The following is a 20,868-nucleotide window of genomic DNA, read 5'->3' on the forward strand; positions in this document are numbered from 1 at the left end:
CTGACCCAGGGGACACCCTGGACTGCCCGCTGCCGCCGGCAGCTCAGACTCCCTCTCCATCCCAGCAGCAGCGGGCTGCTCAACCACTTAAAAAAAATTTGGGGGTGCTGCTTTTTGGCACCCCCAAATCTTGGCGCCCTAGGCAACCGCCTAGTCTGCCTAAATGGTTGCACCGGCCCTGCTAGGAACCATAGAAGAATACCACAGGAGTATAGGGTCAGAAGAGGTTTCTAATCTCAATACTTCCTCACTCTGAAGAAAGAGATCTTAATCTTTTCCTAGATCTGAGGAGACAAAACAAATGCATACATCATCTCAGATTCAGAATAGTGATGTTTGCCTCTATTATTCCATCCCTCCAAGCTCAGGACTGGTTTGTGGCTCTCCACTGATAGGACATGTACTTCCTGTGGGCGAGGTGGATGGTGATATGGAAGAATCTGAGATGCGCATTGGGGACAAGTCACTGAGTTTTTCAAGGCACTGAGTTTTTTTGAAATGCCTCACTGTGGTGGAGGTGCACATGCGGAAGAAGGGCATCCACGTCTACCTGTTTCTGGATGACTGGCTGACAGGAGGCAAATCACATCAGGCCTCTGCTTCAACCTGTGTTCTCTTGGTTGGGCTTGCTGGTGAACTACAAGAAACAGTCTCTCAGCCCTTTGCAGATGATAAGAGTTCATAACAGGATAGATTCCACCACTGCAAGGGCTTAGTTATCTCAAGACAGATTTATCTCTCTTTGGTCATTACTAAATGCAGTAATTTCATACCCAATGTTAATGACCCCAGAATCTTTGCCAGATGCCTTCCTTCTACAGTGAAATCAGAGCCTTCTTTACATCTTCCTAGTGATTTCCAGCATGATTGCTAAAGACAGAGGAGATCAGGGGCTCTCAGTCTTACAGCTTCCTACTGGCCAAGAGAGTTCTGGCTGGTGGACTTGCTGCAGATGTCCATGCAACCATTGATCAGCCCTATTGCAAGATCAAGGTCTAGTATTCCATCCAAACTCAAGGTTGCTGCAGTTAATGGCCTGGATGTTGGCTTGCTATGTTCCATGGAAAGGTTCTGTAAACTGTCCATGAGAAAAACTTGGCTCTTCCTAAATGGAATAGGTTCTCAATCTGGATAGCCCAACATGGTCTAGACCCAGTGAAGGCCCTGATACCAAAAATTCTGGACTACTTGCTACACTTAATGCACTCTGGACTCTCATTCAGTTTGATTAAGATCCATCTGGCAGCAATATTTGCATATTATCCACCAATACTCACTTTTGATCTTCTGTTATCCAATAGTATCCAAATTTACACAGGGTCTTATGCATATTTACGTGCTATTTAGAGACCCTGCATCAGCAGAGGACCTCAACATCATCTTTCACAGACTTACGGGGTCCTCTTTGAATCCTGATTGGATTGCTCCATCTACCATCTTACTCTCAAAATGGTATTTTTGGTCACCCTCACTTCAACCGGAAGAGTCAGCAAGGTCCAAGTAATCATGGCAGACCCTCTGTATACCTTGTTTCATAGAGATTGAATGGTACTGCGACGTCATGGAATATTCCTCCCCAAGGTGATTTTGGAATTCCATTTGAATCAATCAGCTTTCCTGAGTTCTTCCAAAAGCCATATTCTATGCAAAGAAAGAAGAAGCTGCACACTTTGGACATATTCAGAGCTCTTCAATACTATATTGACAGGACCAAATCTTTCAGACAGTCCCCACATCTATTTGTAGCTGGTCTCTACAAATGTCAAGCCCTTTTATCCTAAATACTTGCAAATGGATGACACATTTTATCTCACTGTGCTGCCACTGGCTGATGTTCCTTTCCCACTGACAGTTAGGGTTCATTGCACCAGAACTCTAGTAGCATCCTCAGCATGGTGCCAAATGTCAGTGTCCAAAATCTGCAAGTTTGCTATGGGGAGCAGCCTCTTAAAGTTTGGCAAGCATTGTGCACTGGGCTTGACTGCTAGATCACATGCGAAGTTTGGGAGAGCTGTACTCCATACTCTGTTGAACTGATGCAGCTGATACACCTCATGCCTACCATCCTGAAGAGGATACTACTTGCCAATCTCCTACACTAGGATCCATACTGACACATACTTGAAGAAGAAAGAACAATTGCTTATCCTACAGTAATTTTGGTTCTTTGAGATGTAGTGAGTATGGATCCACAACTCATCCTCCATCCATTCTTTCAAAATCCTCAGCTAACACAGGCTTTAAATTGTGAGGGAACTGTGGGAGGGTAAGGGTCACTCTGCCTTTTATATGAATATGAGGACACATACATGGCCCTGATGCATGCTATATTCAAAAAATTTTTTGATGTTGAACACCATGAGGCACATATGCACCTAGAGTACAAGCCACACTGACTACAACATCTCAGAGAACCACAGGTACTGCAGGGTAATTAACTACTCTTTTTAACTCCCATTTGCTTCCATTTTCAGTAAATTGCTGACATTTCTGAAAAATATTTCATATGTCAGTGTGTATTACCTGGTTTATATTTGTTTGTTCATGAGAGAAATTCAGTAATATAGAATTTAACACATACTCTTGTGCTGTTTTGTTTTTATTTTAATTAAATCGTCACTGGAACTAACTGCAGTTATAACTACAGTGTTTGTTATATATTTGGTTTGCTTTTATGAACCTTGAATAACTGTGCTGAACTTTATCTCAAGATCTGCAGCTTGTCCTCATATGTTAATAAATCTTTGGATGATGCTTTCATATTGCTGATGATTATCATGTTTTGTATGTACTATTTATAAAAAAAATTAAAAATTTCTAACATTCCAAAATATTAAATACAATAACCTCTTATTCCTAAAATGGTAAAAGCTCATATATCTAAGGCACTAAGTGGAATTTTGTATATTATTTAAAGAAAAGTTTTATTTCAGCTTTTGCAAAAAAACAAAAATTAAACAACCCCCCCCCCCAACAAATCCTAGACATTTGTAATTCTACCTCAATATAACAGTACAAAAAGAATAAAGAGATTTTGAAAGAAATCTCTACGTTTAGATGTACAGCAAGTTTTCATGGTCTGTTTCTTCTTTCACTTGAATAGATTCTGCTTTTCACTTGTGATAACAGTTTTAGAGCAATCAAAAGACAAATCTAATTTCCAACCATTAGAAATGATTGTTAATGCATGAGAAACTATTATAACTTTATGTATGGCATTCTTTGGGGATGGAATGCTTGGATTTTGCCTATTGGTATGCTGTGAATGGGAAAAAAAGTTGCTTTCTCTATTTCCCCATTTATCTTTTGCTAGGGAAGTGAATCATTTTTATAATGACTAGATTCTTTAACAGTCTTATAACAAGAATGCTGACAGGCAATAAAAGGTTGTTCCTTTGGGAGCTGAACTATGAAGAATCTGTATGATCGCAGGTATCCATTGGTTGTCTACATTAGTTCACTTTTGAATTGTTTGTGTGGCAACTTAGTAACTTTCCGAGGAAACTGTTGAGTTCAAAAGGGTTCATCCATTTCTAGCTGTGATCATTCTGAGAATTTAGCAGTTAGTGACAATGCTTAAGAAACTGTTTTTAATGGGAATTTTTTTGCTTGTGTTAAGTAGCAGTTAGGGGTATGGTAGCATCTTGTACATGTTTAATCTGGTCTGCACCAGGCCAACAGATTTGGAAGATATATAAGCTTGATACAGAAATGGAAGTGGTGATTACAGCCACTAAGGCACTTTCAGAGAATGGATCTGCTCAATGAATGTGATCCATAAAACCACTATACTCTCCTCCTTCAGATATCTTCACGTCACCAACCTCTGCCACATAGCTTATAAGAAATCAATTAATGATGGCTATGTTGGAAAGCATATGGGGATAGTTGACATTTCCTTTATCTATTTCCAATAAAGAACATTTGCAATGTATGTATATAAAAATGGATGTATGTGGTAATCACATTTGTACATCAGTCATCTTAGATTGTAAGTTCTTCAGGGTAGTGACAACATTTCTGTGTGTGTGTTTGTACAGCACCTGGCATAAAGGGAGCCCCAAGTCTGATTAAGGCCTCTGAGTATTATAATAGACATATTTAATAGAGGTTGGAGACAGTGACCTCATGCAGATGTGCAGTCCTCTGAAGAACCTGGGCCTATCTTCTTCTGTGTGGCTGTCATGAAATTTCTAGAGCTGAAGTCCTGTTACTGTGTGAAAATAAAAATAACTTACTCTGTGTGTGTGCTGGAAGCTGTGGCAAGTCTTGGTCATTTTCTCACTGTTCATCATTGTGATGAACAAACTTCAGTTTGATGGTCCACTTGTCACTTCTTGAACAACAACTGAAATTCAGAGTTGTGCTCTGCAAACTGCACAGATTATTCAATTTGTCTAGCTTTCATGTTATCATCCAGCCTGGGAAGAACTCCTGATCAGGTGTCAGGAGGCACACTCTCTCCTGATGTCATCTGGTGTGTCTCTTAGGCCATAAATATTTGTTGTGGTTTTGGGGAGGCTACTGTCAAGTGGTTGGATTCTGATCTCACTACAGTTGTACACAGTGTTACTCCATTGATTTGTTTTCCAGTTTTACTTTTGATTTACGCCATAGTGAGTGAGGGGAAGAATCAGGCCCATAAATTCAGTGTCTGTGATGGGTAAGCCTTGAGGTTCTGCATACAGCAGCAAACATACAGAGGTGCAAAACCAAACTGCAAAGTGACCTGGGGAGATTAGAACAGATGGGATTGCAGTCAACAAAGGGAGACTCAGTATTAATAAATATAAAAAACATGCAGGGGGAAGAAATCAAGATCCCTGATACAATCTATCCAAGAAACTGCACCTTTCACATTAAAGTTTATTTAATCTTATCTGATTAATACTGTCTTGATGTTAGTTGTACATGTTTGTGGGACCAAGCACTGTACTTGCTAAAGGGAAAGCATGGAGTGGGAGACTGGGTGGGGAGCTGCTCCATGAAAGCATTTCTGTTTCCCTACAGTATACTTGAAAAAACGAGAACCACAGAGTTGGAGAAACATTAAGAAGCACAAACATTATTCATTTGTTGTCAGAGTTAGAGCATAAAACGGTAAGATATCAAGAGCAAACACATTCCAAGCATCTGAAAAAACCTAGCTTACTGGTACATCTTTCCTCTCATGACTAAACTAACAATACCAGTAACTCTGTATGTGTCATCTTTCCCCCTGCTTCCTCCTAAATGGCTAACCCACAGCAGGAGGTCATGGGGTTCATGGCACCTGTGGGAGATGACAAACATGGGAATTGGGAGGATAGGCAACAGTAACTTCATCACAAGGAGAAATGTGCCTGCTCTTGGTGAAATCACTGCACTTCCTACCCCTTCTCCCAAAAAAGTCCTGATCCTGCATTTCAAAGGGAATTTTGATGGGACGAGGATTGCAGGCTCACACTCTTTTTGTGTATGTGGGTGGGAGAGGGGAAGACACAGATTCCTTTTGATCATGTAACTCTTGTCTCCCTCCCAGTTCATGCTATCAACTTCTGTTCCTTATCCTTCCCATTGAGGCCTGTCCTCCCAACATGACCCGCCTTACCCCTCATGGATACAGTTCTTATTAAATACTGTCAAAAACAAGTTAATTCTTCACCCCCCACGTTCTTTAACTTAAAAGCAGCAAAGAATCCTGTGGCACCTTATAGACTAACAGACGTTTTGGAGCATGAGCTTTCGTGGGTGAATACCCACTTCCTCAGATGCATGTTAGTCTATAAGGTGCCACAGGATTCTTTGCTGCTTTTACAGATCCAGACTAACACGGCTACCCTCTGATACTTGATCTTTAACTTGTCTTCTGCCTCACAAAGGGATAAAATAGAATCTTTTGTTACAGAAGAAATGTGTTATTTTGCCTTCACAGTGACATGCAACATAATTCTTATCTATTGATGTAATATTTTATCATTTAAAAGGAACAGAACAAATATATTGGGTAGAAGAGAGAACTAAAATGTCAAAGACAACTTTTGATCAATTAAAATTAGTAAGAATGCATTTATAAAGGAACCAATATCATTAATTAGGCTGTAGCTTCTTATCTTTTTTATTATACATACATTGCTGTGGGTATAGTGCTTTAAAGCATCTGCTCAGTAGTCCGTTATGATAGCACAAGAATGCTTTTTCGTGAGAGTAATAAAGTAACAGATGCTTCCTGATGACAACTTCCCAATTTGTTTAGGAAACAGTCAGTCAATCCTGGATTCAGTTTTCCCTTGCAGTGTGGCAGCCATGCAAGCAAATTCTTATGGAGAAACAAGAACTGAGAAATCAAGTAGCTGTGTAATTTTTCTAGGAATTATAATTTAGCCAGAAATCCCTATTTAATAACACTTTAATAAAATTAGCATTTTATCCATTGTGCAGATAAATCTTTGTGCCATAGTGAGTATCTAAACAAAATCCATCAATTCAACAACAGAGCTAGCTAACCCTCTTTATATTTATATTTCCAGGAATATTTTTGGAGCAATGGTACTATGCATGTTATGACCTATCAATGCTCAAGGGTAAATTATTTATGTTGCATTGTAGCTGTCATAATACCATAGTACATAAAGTATTGTTAACAGCTCAGAGAGTGCAGGACAGCAGTATATATAGCAAGGAAAGAAACAAATTAAAATTTTTAAAAACAATCTATAAATAGGCTATCACATGGCTTATGTGAAAATAACTGGATTTTATTTTATGTATTAGTTATACCTTCTGTTATTTATGGCGCGTTAGTGATTATGCAAAAAGCTATGGCCATTTGTTTAAAACCCCCTCAGACTTATCTTCTGTTGGGCCAATGTAATATTCTCTTAGTCTTTGTGGGTTCTGTTGAGTCACGAACAGGATCTCAAATGCTCCAAAGATCATCTTAATGAGACACAGCTCATTTTATTCTAGAACATGACTTTAGCAAAGGCTCAACTCACCAGCTAAAGAGATACTCTGAGTGCTTGTAGGCTCCAAAATTTACTTTCCCATGTTAAATTCTATGCATCATCTTTAGAGACTATAAAGTACAGGATTACATGTTGGTACTGTATGTTTTTATGTAACAAGTTCTGCCACTGCTGTTTACCCAAATGAAAAGGGATTAGAAATAGCTCTAAGAAGGATTCAGGTGTCCATGCATATATACAGACCAGAATAGTGCTTCCACTTGTCACTATATATATAGCATGCAAAGAGATCTGATTGATCAAAAATCATATTTTGAATAACAGATGCTTCATATACTAGACCAAATTCCAGCTTGTTACAGGATAAAGAAGGGAGAATTTTTGTCTTCCAAAGCTTCCTTAAGCTTTGCATTCTTTTGAATTCCCTGTTTCAAACATAGTCCAAACCATCATTTAAAAGCAAAAAACAGGTTAATACAAAATGAGAAATGGTCAACCTCCAGCTCCCTAAAACATGAATGAAATGGTCAACCTCCAGTTCCATAAAACATCAGGCTTTTCAGGAGAAGACTCCTTGCACAACCTGCTCTTTCCTGTTCTTAACCCTCCAGAGGTGTCCGAACTCTTCTAAGGATGCCACTGATGGATGAAATAGCTCTTGTCTCTTGAGAAGTAGGATCTCTAGAGAGGCATATCTTAATCTAATTTTCCTCCAGTAACACCAGTAATCCTCCAGGGAGATTTTTTGTAGTCCATCTCCTCCCTCTTGAAGAACAGGATCATCAGAAAGAGCTTCTGACTCCTTCATTGTTCTATTCCCTAGTCCAGTTCATCTCCAGAAAATTAAGGTTTTTCTGCAGAGGTCGCTCAAACCCTGAACTCCCTGCAATCCCAAGAGGCAGAATATTTAGCTACAGACTGCTCATATCTTAATGCACCACTTCCAAGATAGCAGGACATTCATGAGGCCTTTTCTGCTGAACTCACATTGAGGAAGTTAGCTCTTTGGTAAAGATGTTATTTATTTTTCCATGTGCTTTTAGGTGAAAGAGAGTGATTTTTTTTTATTCTAGTTTTAAAAAATTCCAAATTAGAAATCAATATAATGTTAATGACTAAAGTGATGTTTGTTGTTTTGTACATGCATGTACAGGACTGTTTTGGTGGAAGAACAATATTTAAAAATTTATATCAGCACTGGAACTATCATTGGTACAGTACAGCACAGCCAACAAAAGAAAGTGACTCAGCAAGTATTTCACTATATATCACACTTATCCAGCCCTGTTTCAGAGCAAGGTCATCTAATGGCCAAATAGTATGTAAACCCATAATATAAAAACCTACTAAACGTTGATGTCTTCACAAAGAATCATTTTCAGTTTTGCTTAAAGAAGAGATTGTCTTAAGTTATGTAGTTTGGATCTGGGTTCAGATCTGAATCCAAAGTTTCTCAAAGTTTGAGCGGATTTGGGCTGATCCCTAGTTGCTGTTTTTAATTTCTGCCACAGCCCTCCGCTCTCTTCTCTTTTCCGATTTATGTTCTTCACCAAAGCACTGGCCCAGAAGATATACCCATTTTAAAGAATTATCAGTTTACTAGGCAGAATTAATATCAACCTTTCTTCCACAAAAAATCTTTTACATAGTATTGACTCCCAGTTCATCTGATCAGTGGGATTACTATGAGAGAAGAACGGAAAACTTGTGTCCTTAGTCTATTATATGTGAACTGGGTAAAGCATACAGATCTGTATCTGGTTGGTGAAGTCAAAAACAGTAATCAATATTGTTCTTTCTGGCATATTGTCTTTAATATCTCATTGCCTAAGATTTTAAAAGCTGGGTCAACAGAGAGGATTTCCTTTAATGTCCAGGCTCAGTGCTTTAGGTGTCTGTTTTTTGGTAAACTAAGATCAAGCTTTCTGCAGTTGGCCATTATTCCCAGAATTCTTTTGTTCTTTCAGCTGGTGTGATTTTCTAAATATCTTAATTTAATGTTTAAAATTGTGTTATCATTATTTCCAACTACACTGGTATATGGCTATCCAGAATCTGGGACCTCTAGTCACAGTCTTGTACACTTGTTTATCAGCAACACCTGATTGTCTAAAATACTGTTTGGATGAAATCAATTTACATGGGCTTTCCAAAAAGTCATAGTATGTTCTTTATGGTTACTCTTATAGTTTATCAGTTCTTGCATCTCCCTCATGGATTGATTCATGAGAGAGCAAGCATTAAGGTGAGTTCAAGATCTAAGAAAAAATACAAAATAGCTTTAACTCTCTTATGTGTTGTAATAACTTGAGGGTTAAAAAATGCTGTTTCTTCATTGTTCTCTTTCAGTCTTTGGCATTTTGCTTGGGCAAAGAACTAAATATTCACAGTTAGTTGGTACTAGTGCACTCACGAAGCCCATATTTGTGCATGTATACCTACCCTCTGGGGCATACGGTTGGTTTGTGTATGCAAATTCAGGGTTTTCAAGGCTCAGCAAGTGCACGTGCATTTTGTGGATATTTCAGTTTTGTCTTCTTGGAAAATTTGTTCGAATATATCTAATTAGCTTATTTAATAGGGTTAAAAAGGTAATGGCCTTATTTTCAGAGTGATAAACATTCGCAATTGGTTGTAAAGTCAATAAGAACTATGGGTGCTCAGCACCTTTTGAAAATTATGTTCATACATTGGTAAAAGAAGATACAAAACGTAAGCTGGTAATTGGGAGCTCCTGGGAATGTATCGGAATGCTTCTGCTTGTGAACAAACAGAAGAGGTGAAGCCCAATCTATAGTTGAAGTTGATTTTAGCAGCATATAGAAAGAGGAGGGGAAAAATTGTTTCAGCTTCAGAAGTATTATTAACCAACACAACCTCTTGCAAAATAGCTCTTATTAAAAATGGAACTCAGAATTTTCTGCATAAAATGAATTATCCTTTGGAAAGTAAGAACATAAGAACAGCCATACTGGGTCAGACCAAAGATCCATCTAGCCCAGTATCCTATCTTACGACAGTTGCCAATGCCAGGTGCTCCAGAGGGAATGAACAGAACAGGTAATCATCAAGTGATCCATCCCCTGTCACCCATTCCAAGCTTCTGAAAAACAGAGGGTAGGAACATCATCCCTGCCCATCCTGGCTAATGGCCATTGATGGACCTATCTGCCATGAATTTATCTACTTCTTTTTGAAGCCTGTTATAGTCTTGGCCTTCACAACATCCTCTGGCAAAGAGTTCCACAGGTTGACTGTGCGTTGTGTGAAGAAATACTTCGTTTTGTTTGTTTTAAACCTGCAGATTCTTTAGGGATCTATTGTAATTTTACCTTCAGTTGCTAGGATGATCTTCAGTAGTAACAGGTAACTAAAGGAGTAGCTGCTGTAGCCAGCATATTGCTAAAAGTATTATGATAAAGATTTTCCACAGTTGCTTTGTTGTCTGATTGTCTCACAAAAGCAATCTGGATTAATTAAGGCTACAATCCTTCAAAGACTTACACATGGGTTTAACTATATACACACTCCTCATGGTGTGTGAAGTGAAGCATGTAGATAAATCTTTGCAGAATTGGGGCTTTCGTGTTTTTCTTTCTGGTCTTACTATTTCCTCAGGACTCAACTGATGAGTGTTCAGTAAGAGACAATGCCTCTCATGTCTGCTCCTTATATTTATTAAATTAATTACTATAACGGTAGCCCTTATTTTCTCGTCACGGGTAAGCCCATAATTTACTGAAGTACTGTATTAATGTTTGTTGTTTTAGGAAGCCCTGGATGATTCTCAAGCATCTGAAATCTGTGCACCATCAGAAGTGATTCGTTATGAGTATCATGTCTTGTATTCCAGCAGCTACCAAGTACCTGTGCTTTACTTTAGGGCATGCTTTTTAGGTAAGACTTGTTATACATTTAACACATAGTAAAAGAAAAAAATGCAGAGATGAAGTGGAATCTTTGAAACAGATTTTGTACTCAACTGGCAGTATAATAATCATGTTTAATATAAAAAATATGAGATGGGGTGTTAACTAGTAAATTTTCTGATACTCCAGACACTGAGAGTCTCAGGACCTTGGAGTAGATGATATCATCTCAGCCTGGAGAAGTCTGATCTTTAGACTCCTGGCATCATGCCCATAGTTGACGAAACCTGCTGGCCATTTTTCTTTTTTGATTTCTTTAAATGAATATAAAGAACTTAAAGCTACAGCATCAATCAAATTCAGCCATGGAATAAGTAAGCTCTACTGCAGTGACTTCAGCTGAGTTGCGCCTGCTTATTTCAGAGCTGAATTGGATCCACAATGATTAGGTCAAAATTTACATTTAAAAAACAGTCTGTATGCTGTCTTTCTTTCTAATTTAAACAGTTTTTAAAAGATAACAAATCTTTTAAACATAAAACCAACATAAAGTCAGTTTGCACTGGAAGAAACAGTTTTAAAACATTGCGTAAAATGACTGAAATCAATAAAATAATTTATTTTCTCCCTAATCTATACATCTTATCACCCATTGCCCAGTTACTACTGCCAGTGTGATTTCACTCTGTCTCCTGTCAGGAAAGTGGAACCCACTGTCTCCCTTCATAGCCACTGTTAGTCATGCTTATTTTATCAACAAGCATAGAGGGATCACACACCAGCACTGTCTGTGCTTCTCTCCTCTTCCCAAAGACAATGCACTTGGGGCTGAGGAGTTGGAATCTTGAGGTCATTTCTAAACTTGGTCTCTTGCATGGCAGCATGAGCAGATTTTGTGTTTTGAATGATCTTCTAATTTTATCTTGATGAAGACATCTGAACGTTGCCTGTGATATTTTTCTTTTTAATTAAAAAGTCGCTTAAGCTGCTTTGACTGTGTTTGGTAGATTTAATCACTCATGGACTTATTGTTTAATCACTTCTAATTTTGCAATGTTAGCGTTTTAACAGGCACTTTAGATTTCAAATGGAAAAATGAATTGTCAGACTCACTGGTGAAAAGATTTTAGTCTGAGATGCAATTTCTAAGAACTGATGATTTGGGGTAAATGTTCAAATTGGGGAATTGGGGATACAGCTCAGTCTCCGTAACCACCAACAGATCACAAATTCTCATACAGTTCATGTTGCAAATTTATTCCTAGGACTGTTACAAGCATTTACAAATGTGCATAATCTGTCATTAAACTTGTTTTGCAGGCAGAAGGATAAAGAAACTCTTGCTAGTCAGTAACGTTTGCTGTCTCGAAATAACATAGTAAGAGGCTGATTAATTTATTTGTGGTGCTGAAAAATGTCATCTTCTCGGTTTTAGTTGAATTAACAGTATACCTTCTCTGTGTAAGAGAATGGTGAAGCTGCAGGTAGAGGAAACAGTATTTCTATAGTACTGTACTTTCATATAATTAGTATTCACTATAAGCAGTTAATCACCAGAGAAGAGCTCCCAGAGACAAAACAAGTTGTTTAGCTTGTCAGCATCAGGGAATCGGAGGTGTTGAAACATGACTCCTTATAGCTGGAAGTGGATATTACAGAAGCTGGTGGATGAGCTAATGCACAATCTTAGTATTATGTGCCAACAGCTCCCCTTGCAGTACAGAACTGTAATTGTTCCTACAAGTATAATTATGTTTTTAACACACTTCTTGGGAATCTTCACAGTCGAAAATTATGGGTTTTTTGAGAATTTCTGGAGTCATCTGGAGTCTCTTTATATCCTTATTAACATTTTTCTTTTGGTGTCTGGCTTGAAGAGAGGAGGATACAAATACTGGCATCCAACTCTTTTTTTCCCAGAAGAATATTCTATTAGTACTGAATCTCTTATTTTCATTCTGTATAGCATAGTTTTTTGGATATTGGAAATCTTTCCTGTGATACAGATTATCTACTTACTGCTTGGTGCTATCCAAAACCCCCAATATGACGTTATTCAGACTATACAGATCATTATTTATGACAGACATCTGAGCAAGCTTTTCCTTTGCCTTGCCTGGTCCCCACTTTTGCCTTTTCATTATGATGTTACTATTCTTACCATGATAACTCTTTGCCCCTTTTTCTTCTGACAGCCACTATTGTTCAGCTCTTCCATTTGCTGAGTAGGTGGGAGAACGCCCCACACTCAGCCCTACATCAGCTCAGCGGTTTGAGAATTGGCTTACTAAACTCAGGGTTGTGAGTTCAGTCCTTGAGAGGGCCATTTAGGGATCTGGGGCAAAAATCTGTCTGGGGATTGGTCCTGCTTTGATCAGGCGGTTGGTCTAGATGACCTCCTGAGGTCCTTTCCAACCCTGATATTCTATGAATTAATTGTTTATCTGCTTACAACATATGAAATTTGGCAACTCTGTAAATTGTCGTTATTGCATATAGATTAGGTGGTGAGAACAGTTCTTTCTGACTCTCTCTCCCCTATGCGGTCCAAAGTTCTCCAGGCTCAGGGCTACAGGGACCCTAAATCTGGAAACAGGATCATGTTATTAGGCCAGTTCACTCTTTTTTAATTTAATTTTTAACTTGCAAAAATATAAAGGTGAAATTGGTCTTACAAACCTAAAATCTTGGTATTTGAACTGTTTTGGAACTTCCCTTGTGTTAGAATCATTGTTAGAAAATTATTTTGTCTCCTCTGGGGTTCCCTGGGATCTCCCCTTTTTGGTATGTTACATCCCAAATATCCTGCATTGCTAGGATTCTCTGGAGTAGGTGGGCTGTGCGTGGTTTCCATTGAAGCCTGTCTGTATCTCCCTTTACATTAACGAGAGTGGGTTGCAAGAAATAAATGTGAGCTGTAACCCTTCTAGGGACTTTGATCATCATGCTCCCACAGGAAAGGGCTAATCTGGAATCCCAAACTCAGATTCTGCACTGCAGTGTGTTACGTGGCCATTAGACCTGTAGGCCAGCCTAGGAAATAATAATTCCTCTGTTCAACCAGACTACATAGCTTTGTATATTTTACAATATTCATGAACACTTCCTTACGTTGTCTGTTATAAAAATGACTGGTGCCAGCACACCCAAGTCTGCACCCTCCCAGGCACACTATTTAAAAAAAACTGTTCTAGAATAATGACATCCTTCATTTCTCCTATTGTATAAGATTCCATCTTGAAGGGAGTTACTTAGTCAGTCTCTGGCTGCACCCTTAAGGAAAAAAAAGGGCTCCCCAAGAAATTGTTTCTGGTACTTTTCCACTAAGATCCTCAGCTGTTCTTGGATGGTAGCTTTGAGAACTTCATGGTCGGTTGCAACATCTTTGTCCGGCTTTAATTCTTGTGTACAAGAAGAGCGAATGAGCTGAGACATTAATGGCTGATTCTCCCTTCAATGTATTCCACAAGGTCAAATTTGTTCTTTATCCTCATCCAAACTTTATACCTACCTGAAACTGATCATCATCTGGAATTCTTCCTGAAATCTCCTCCTTATCCAGGGAAAGTTAAACTACATTACCCTACATGTCAGAAGGACTTGAATTTGCATAGAATGAAAACATTTAGGAAAGATATCTAGACTCTTTGTAGACTTCGAGGGTCAATGTATAGGAAAGACCTTTATGCCTTAGTGAGGGCAAAGACTTGGTCTGTGAATAATGACTAAACGTGATGCCTGATGCCCTTATTCTAACAGATACGTTAGAAGCATTGTAGAGCACAAAGAGAAAGTTCTTAGGCATCACATATTCCTCTGAAACAATCCTTCACTGACTCCTGCTGCTCCTCAGGCAAAAGGTCAAGCAGTGAAAGCGTCCGTTCCCAAAGATGAAACTGGTATAGAACCATTACAGCTTGGTAGCAGGAGACATCCCTGGAGTCCCAGAAGAATATACTTTCCTTCCCCCAAATGCAACCTTCTTCATTGCCTTTTTCCAATGGAAGTTCTTCATCTTCTCCCTAGCTGCTGAGACTACCAAAGATCCAAGAATAGGATAGCTGAAGAAATACAGGAATCCTGGTTAAAGTATTTGATGTAGCCTATAAGATTTCATTGAGACAGCTGGTGTAAGCAGTCAGCCTTCTTCGATGCTAACATGAACCAGAAGTCCTGGGCTGCGTCTAGTAACCCTGCATTAATCAAAAGAGTAACTTTCCTTTTCCTTTAGCCTTCAGGATGCCAAAAGAGGTGATGTATTTTTATAGACTGTAATGGTCTCTGGCTCCAAGGAACCTTGCATACATTCCAACAGCTCCTGAAGCTGCTCATAATCTTGTGGTTATGCGGATGTAGCATGTGGACATGGTTATCACTCCTGATCTTCAGGAAAAGAATGATGCAAGACATCCACCATCTTTTCCTCCTCACAGGCAGAGGAGGAGTCACAGATGCTGGCTAGCGGTGAAAAAGGAGAATTGGTGGAGTTGTGACAGATATGGCTATGTCCTGTCACATTCTTGGGAGACCTTATTGAATTAAGTTTAAGTTAAATTAATAGCTTTATGTATTATTGTGGGCCGGGACTTCAGGTAATCTCTCCAGGTGGAAGATGTGATGTGAGGCGTGGTAGTTCAAAGGACTATATTGAAAATGTGCCAGACAAGAAAGGACAATTTGGACAATAAGTGTGAATTGGATTTCCTGGGGAACACGAGGCAGAGGTTAATGCAAATTCCGCACCTCTGGTTAAGCAAAAATCAAGCTTCCGAAGCTATGCCCTGAGGAGAGAGTTTTTGTCTGTTGATTACCTGATCCAAGGGATTAGAGATCAAAGGCCCAAGCCATATAAAGAAATGGCTGAACTGACCAGCCTGGGTTCTGGTTCTGAATCTAAGGCAGTTATGAACTTCTAACCATGTGGAGAACCCAGTTACGGGTTTTGAAAGACTGACACCTACCAGAATGCATGGGTTGGAGCCAAGGTGACCTCTGATAAGATTTTTAGAATTCATGTAGGTTCTTTTATTGTTTTTAATATGTTTTTTTGGTAATACTTTCACCTTTAGGATAAATGTGCTTACTTATAAAGAGCTGCATGGTAACTTATAATTGCTGGCATTTATGTTGTTCATAGCCTTTGAAGAGAAAGCAAAGCACATATGCTGGCCTTTTCAAGCAGCCTGGCTTGCTGAGAATATCACAGCATAAAGCAGGGAGCTGCACAGCCTTAAAATCCTCAGTCAGGAGGGAGATAGACGCGAGTCTACACCCAAGAGAGGGACAGTTGAGAGCCAAAAGCCTTTAAGTAGGTGCCTTCAAGGGACCATGGAGGGGGATTACAGGTGCATTTACCCTGAAACTATGACAGGAATGTGGTGGACATTGCACTCTAACTCTCTTAGGAACTTCTGGTTTGTAGGGCCACTATCATAAGGCAAGCTTAGAACTGTAGGACTGGAAGGGATATCGAGAGGTCTTCGAGTCTAGTCCCCAGCACTCAAGGCAGGACTAAGTATTATCTAGACCATCTGTGACGGGTGTTTATCTAACCTGCTCTTAGACATCTCCAATGATGGAGATTCCACAACCTCCCTAGGCAATATATTCCAGTACTTTACCACCCTGACAGGGAAGTTTATCCTAATGTCCAATCTGGTGCTGCCTGTGGACCTGAGGTGTAAATATTTGGGGTGCTGAACACCAGTCGGGTAGTGAGCCTTCCTGAGACAACACACATCAGTTCTGAGAACAGAGTCTTGTTCTCTGGTTCTTTAAGAGGCAACTTAGCCATGATGCTCCTGGTGCCAAGCATGGGGTCAAACTAAGCCAAACAAGAAAACAAAACTTTAGCTAGAAGTGTCATAAATTGAAATCCTTAATTAACTAAACTACAAGGAAAAAAAGATATGATAGAAACTTGGAAGAACCCCAGTATGGCTCTCTGGGAATGGAGCCAAGATTTTTATATCTGCTGCAACCTTTCTAACTGTAGAAAGGAAGAAACTGAAGCAGCTGGAATTGCATAGCCCTTATATAGTCTTGGCTCCAAACATTCGGTGCTAAGAAGGGGTGCTCTTTACTGTTTCTGGATGTTCCTGAATCTTGCTAGCATCACAGTGCATAACCCACCTTGGAATACGGAAAAACATTTCTCAAAGGAATTCGATTATGCCCATTTCACAGAGAGATAAAATGTGAAGACCTGAGGCTCTGATTAATAAGGCGTCCATCCTAAGAAAAGTTTGGTGCTGATTGCTGCTGCTTGTGTCTATCTAGATTCATATACCTGGTCTGGTGAATTGATTTGTCCAAGGCATAGGGAAGGTGCAGCCATAAAGAGGAGGTGATGGCAGCTAGAACAGCAAACACAGGGAAGTGCAAGGGAGAAAAGGTGAAGGGCCCAGAGTTGTCATAAGTTAGTGGCAGTGACAGGAGTAGTATTCAGGAGTTCCTAACTCCCACCTCTTTGCTCATTCCTCTTTTAGACTGTGCTAAAAAAAAAATCAGACATTTCCTGGCTGGACATTTCCCAAGACAACTTTCCCATTTTCCTTTGGGTAGGTGTCAGAGCCCACATTCAGTCTCCACTGTTGCGGATGTATTGGTTAGTGGTTCTTTAGCAGTAACTCTCATGTGCTACCGGTTCTGAACCAAATTCTTGGAGTCTTTTAAAACTCTAAATTCATGACATATCATGTGCTGGCTTTTTGATTTTAATGGCACCTATGTTTTGTCAAGGCACAGTAAATCTTGTATAACACACAGGAGAAGTATAGATGTGTGAAAAAAATTTCATTTCACTCTGTGACATTGTATGCAGATTATTTAATGAACTAATTAACAAATAAACTATATATTTGCACTTGTGGTCAACACACCCTGCTCAAAGCAAAGGTGGGGATAGGACATGGAGCTGCACAAAACTTGGCAGCAGTGGCAGGGATGGATAGGTGGGTGCACACTGGAGGACCCTAAGGCCAACTCTGGGCCCTTCACCTTTTCTCCCTTGCACTTCCCTGTGTTTGCTGTTCTGGCTGCCATCACCTCCTCTTTATGGCTGCACCTTCCCTGCTCTGATCCAACAGTGGGAGTAGGGACATAAGAGGCAAAGGTGCCACACTGTCCCTTGTGGTTACCAGCAACAATTACAGACTACTTCTGCTGTCCAGTTGGCTGTGTGTGATCTAACTGGGCTGCAGGAATGTGCGATAAGGCTGGTAAATGTATGAATGTCGGCAGCCATAGGGCCTGGAGGACTTGGAGTGTCCACAGAATATAGATGTGTGTTTTGTCCAAAATTGTGTGCATTTGCTTTAGGTAAAAGGCATGTAAAGCTAGTATAGCAAAAACAAGCAAACAAAAATAACTTGAAACAATTGACCAAGGGCATGCAAACCACTGAACTTCCCAACACAAAACACTCCTCTATTCATATGTTTGCTGGGAGTAGATTTCTGCTATTTACCCACCCTTACCACCATCACTGAAAAAATAAAACTACCAACACCTCTCTCCTTCCCAGGTTGCTTGCTACCAGAACAATCCTCTGGTCAGTCATGCTGCATCCTCCCATAGTCTAGATATTTGTGAGAAGATTGCTAGCCTTTCAGGCACTAATTCTTCCCACCAACACAGCTGGTCCTCATATCCATTAAATGCTTGATAACCTGTTCCTTCTGGCTGCTGGATCAAACCAGAGGAATAACCTGGCTGATTTAGGGCACCATTGAGAAGATGTCCTATCATTCAGCAGACCTAGACTGGTAAATTAAGGTAGGAGCTTATGGGGAAAAAAATAGCTAGCTGCAGTTATGCCATCTTTATCAATTCCCAGATGAATTACATTAAAATGGACTTTAGGTTAAGGGTAGTTTAGGCTAAAATACGTTACAGGGATGGTCTAATTGTTACAAAACAATACAGGAAATTCAGACAAGGTTAAATGTAAATCAAAATATGTTATGGTACAGAAATGCACAGTTTGGGCATTCAAATAGCCTTCACTCTGCCCGGCAGTGATGCTATGAAACAACAATATATGTTTATGATTAAAGTATTTTAGTGTTCATTGTCCCAGAATAAACTTTGTGCCTTGGTTAGTTTTTGAAAACAAATATTTAGAATTAATGGTATTTTTTACCATTATTCTTCATTACGGAAAGTTCCTCCTTCCACATGTCCACCGTCTCCTCTTATTATCAGTGGGACTGAGGCCACAGGCTTCCCTCAGTTAAGATGCCCTCTTTCAAAATAGCTACTGCCTTCCATTGTTCCCAATGGTAATTCAGACAAGCTGGGGAAGATAGTGGCCCCTTGCACTGTCAGCAGGCAGAGAGGAATGTGGTAAGTGGAGAAAAATGGAGGAAGTGGCCTGGCCATCTGTGCCCAAGGACAGCCTCTGGCTTCAGTCCCAGGAATAGGAGATGGCAGCCGTTAGAAAGACGACAATTCTTGGCTGAATTATCTGAAGTAGAATGTTATTCTTTAGTCTTTGCTGAAGGCAAAACTTCCAGTTATGTAGAATAATGACAAAGTATGACCATTAATCTTAAAAAATATTTTTCAAATGTAGTCTATACACAAGACTTCAGTGAGTTAATTATATGGGAAGCTTGAAGAGTCTGTTTTTTCATTACTGAGATCTTTTGGGCCAAACCATGACTGACATCAGCTGCTACATTTTTTAAAGGACACATTTTTAAATTAATTTTAATTCAATTTAATTAATGGATTTGTAATTTCTCAGAACATTTATTCTATAACTCAAAGATTAAGTGCTGTAATTTTGAGGAGGAGATGCTGCATTTTTTTATAGATAAAGTGGTAGAAATTTTGCTTTAAGTGCAAAATTCATCTCATTCTTAACTATGGATATTCAACCAGTACCTCCATAATACTAAAGCAGAGTAAATCCATTTAGAATCAGAGTAATCTATTCAGTGATTTTGGGATCTCAAGGTGCTCAAGTATCACATTGAAGATACATAGATACCAGGGTGGGAGTACAATATAGAAACCTAGATGTGCCTTAAAGTCCTACACTGGAGTATCACAAATCTAGTATATCCTAGATTTTGCATTTGTACCTTCAATTTGGCTGAAAGATGTGGAAAATAAGTTTCCATGGAGCCTGTAATAGCTGCATAGAGGATGCGATTTAAGAGCATACATTAATCCTTCCAAAGTTAGATTAAATTTAAGAACCATAAATTAACAAACTTCTCTTTAATGTCAACTCTTGACCTACCCCACTGTAGTCTAATGATCTGTCATCACAACACGGAGGGTATGTTGGTCTGACAAGCCGCATGTTCTTGAGGATGGCAAAATATAGTTACTGGATCCTCGAATGCTTAATTTGCCACATGTTTTGATGCTACTGGAGTATGATGCTTATGTCAGAGTAGAATTTAGTGCTGTTTTCTAAATGTAAACAGAAAATAAGATAAAAGAGAGACTGTAGGTAGTTGGTTTTTTCCTTGTATCTAAACATGACATTCAAATGTTAATTGGATGAATAAATCTTGTTCATTTTACAGACACGAAAATGTCAATGGATTAGCACTGTTTATCACAGGATAATGGCCTTCTGACACCCGATAAATGCCAAGATGAAGCTACTTATTGGAAATAGATCAAAATATTCTATTGCTATTTGTCAAAAACAAATATTGATACAAAATTGACATGCTTATTTTCAAAGTGGTTGACTCTAATCTTGTGTCATAATTCTATTTTAACGCCACAGGTAATATCCAGGACATAAAAGTAAATACTGCATGTATACAGTTGGGGGCAAAAAGTCTGTAGAACACTAAAAAGTATTTACCTTTTGTTTATAGAATTTTGTTTCTCATTCATTATTTGTATTTGTGAAATATTTGATAATAAAAATATTTTGCACTTATATATCATTTGTCCAAGGAGCTCATCTTTACAAAACATAATTTAGTCTCACAGCTCTCTTATAGTGTGTTAGCTAAATTATTCTCTCCATTTTACATGTAGGGAAACTGAGCAGCAGATAGCTTAAGGTATAGTTTTAAGTG

General features: G+C 39.1%; 2 protein-coding genes across 10 annotated transcripts in view; one reads left to right on the forward strand and one right to left on the reverse strand.

The window, feature by feature from the left end:
* Positions 1–20,868, reverse strand: part of SSBP2 (single stranded DNA binding protein 2) — a 548,369-nt gene that overhangs the window by 392,412 nt on the left and 135,089 nt on the right. The window lies entirely within an intron of this gene.
* Positions 1–20,868, forward strand: part of ATG10 (autophagy related 10) — a 151,001-nt gene that overhangs the window by 88,828 nt on the left and 41,305 nt on the right. For all 9 annotated transcript variants that reach the window (XR_007773272.1, XR_007773271.1, XM_050944857.1 and 6 more), the window contains one exon: positions 10,718–10,844. Coding sequence is in view for 7 of the 9 variants with exons in the window: in XM_050944857.1 (XP_050800814.1) it covers positions 10,718–10,844 (127 nt within the window). In the remaining 2 variants the exon portion in view is untranslated. The remainder of the gene's footprint in view (positions 1–10,717; positions 10,845–20,868) is intronic.

Source organism: Gopherus flavomarginatus, chromosome 3, assembly GCF_025201925.1.
Source record: "Gopherus flavomarginatus isolate rGopFla2 chromosome 3, rGopFla2.mat.asm, whole genome shotgun sequence".
Taxonomy (NCBI): domain Eukaryota; kingdom Metazoa; phylum Chordata; order Testudines; family Testudinidae; genus Gopherus; species Gopherus flavomarginatus.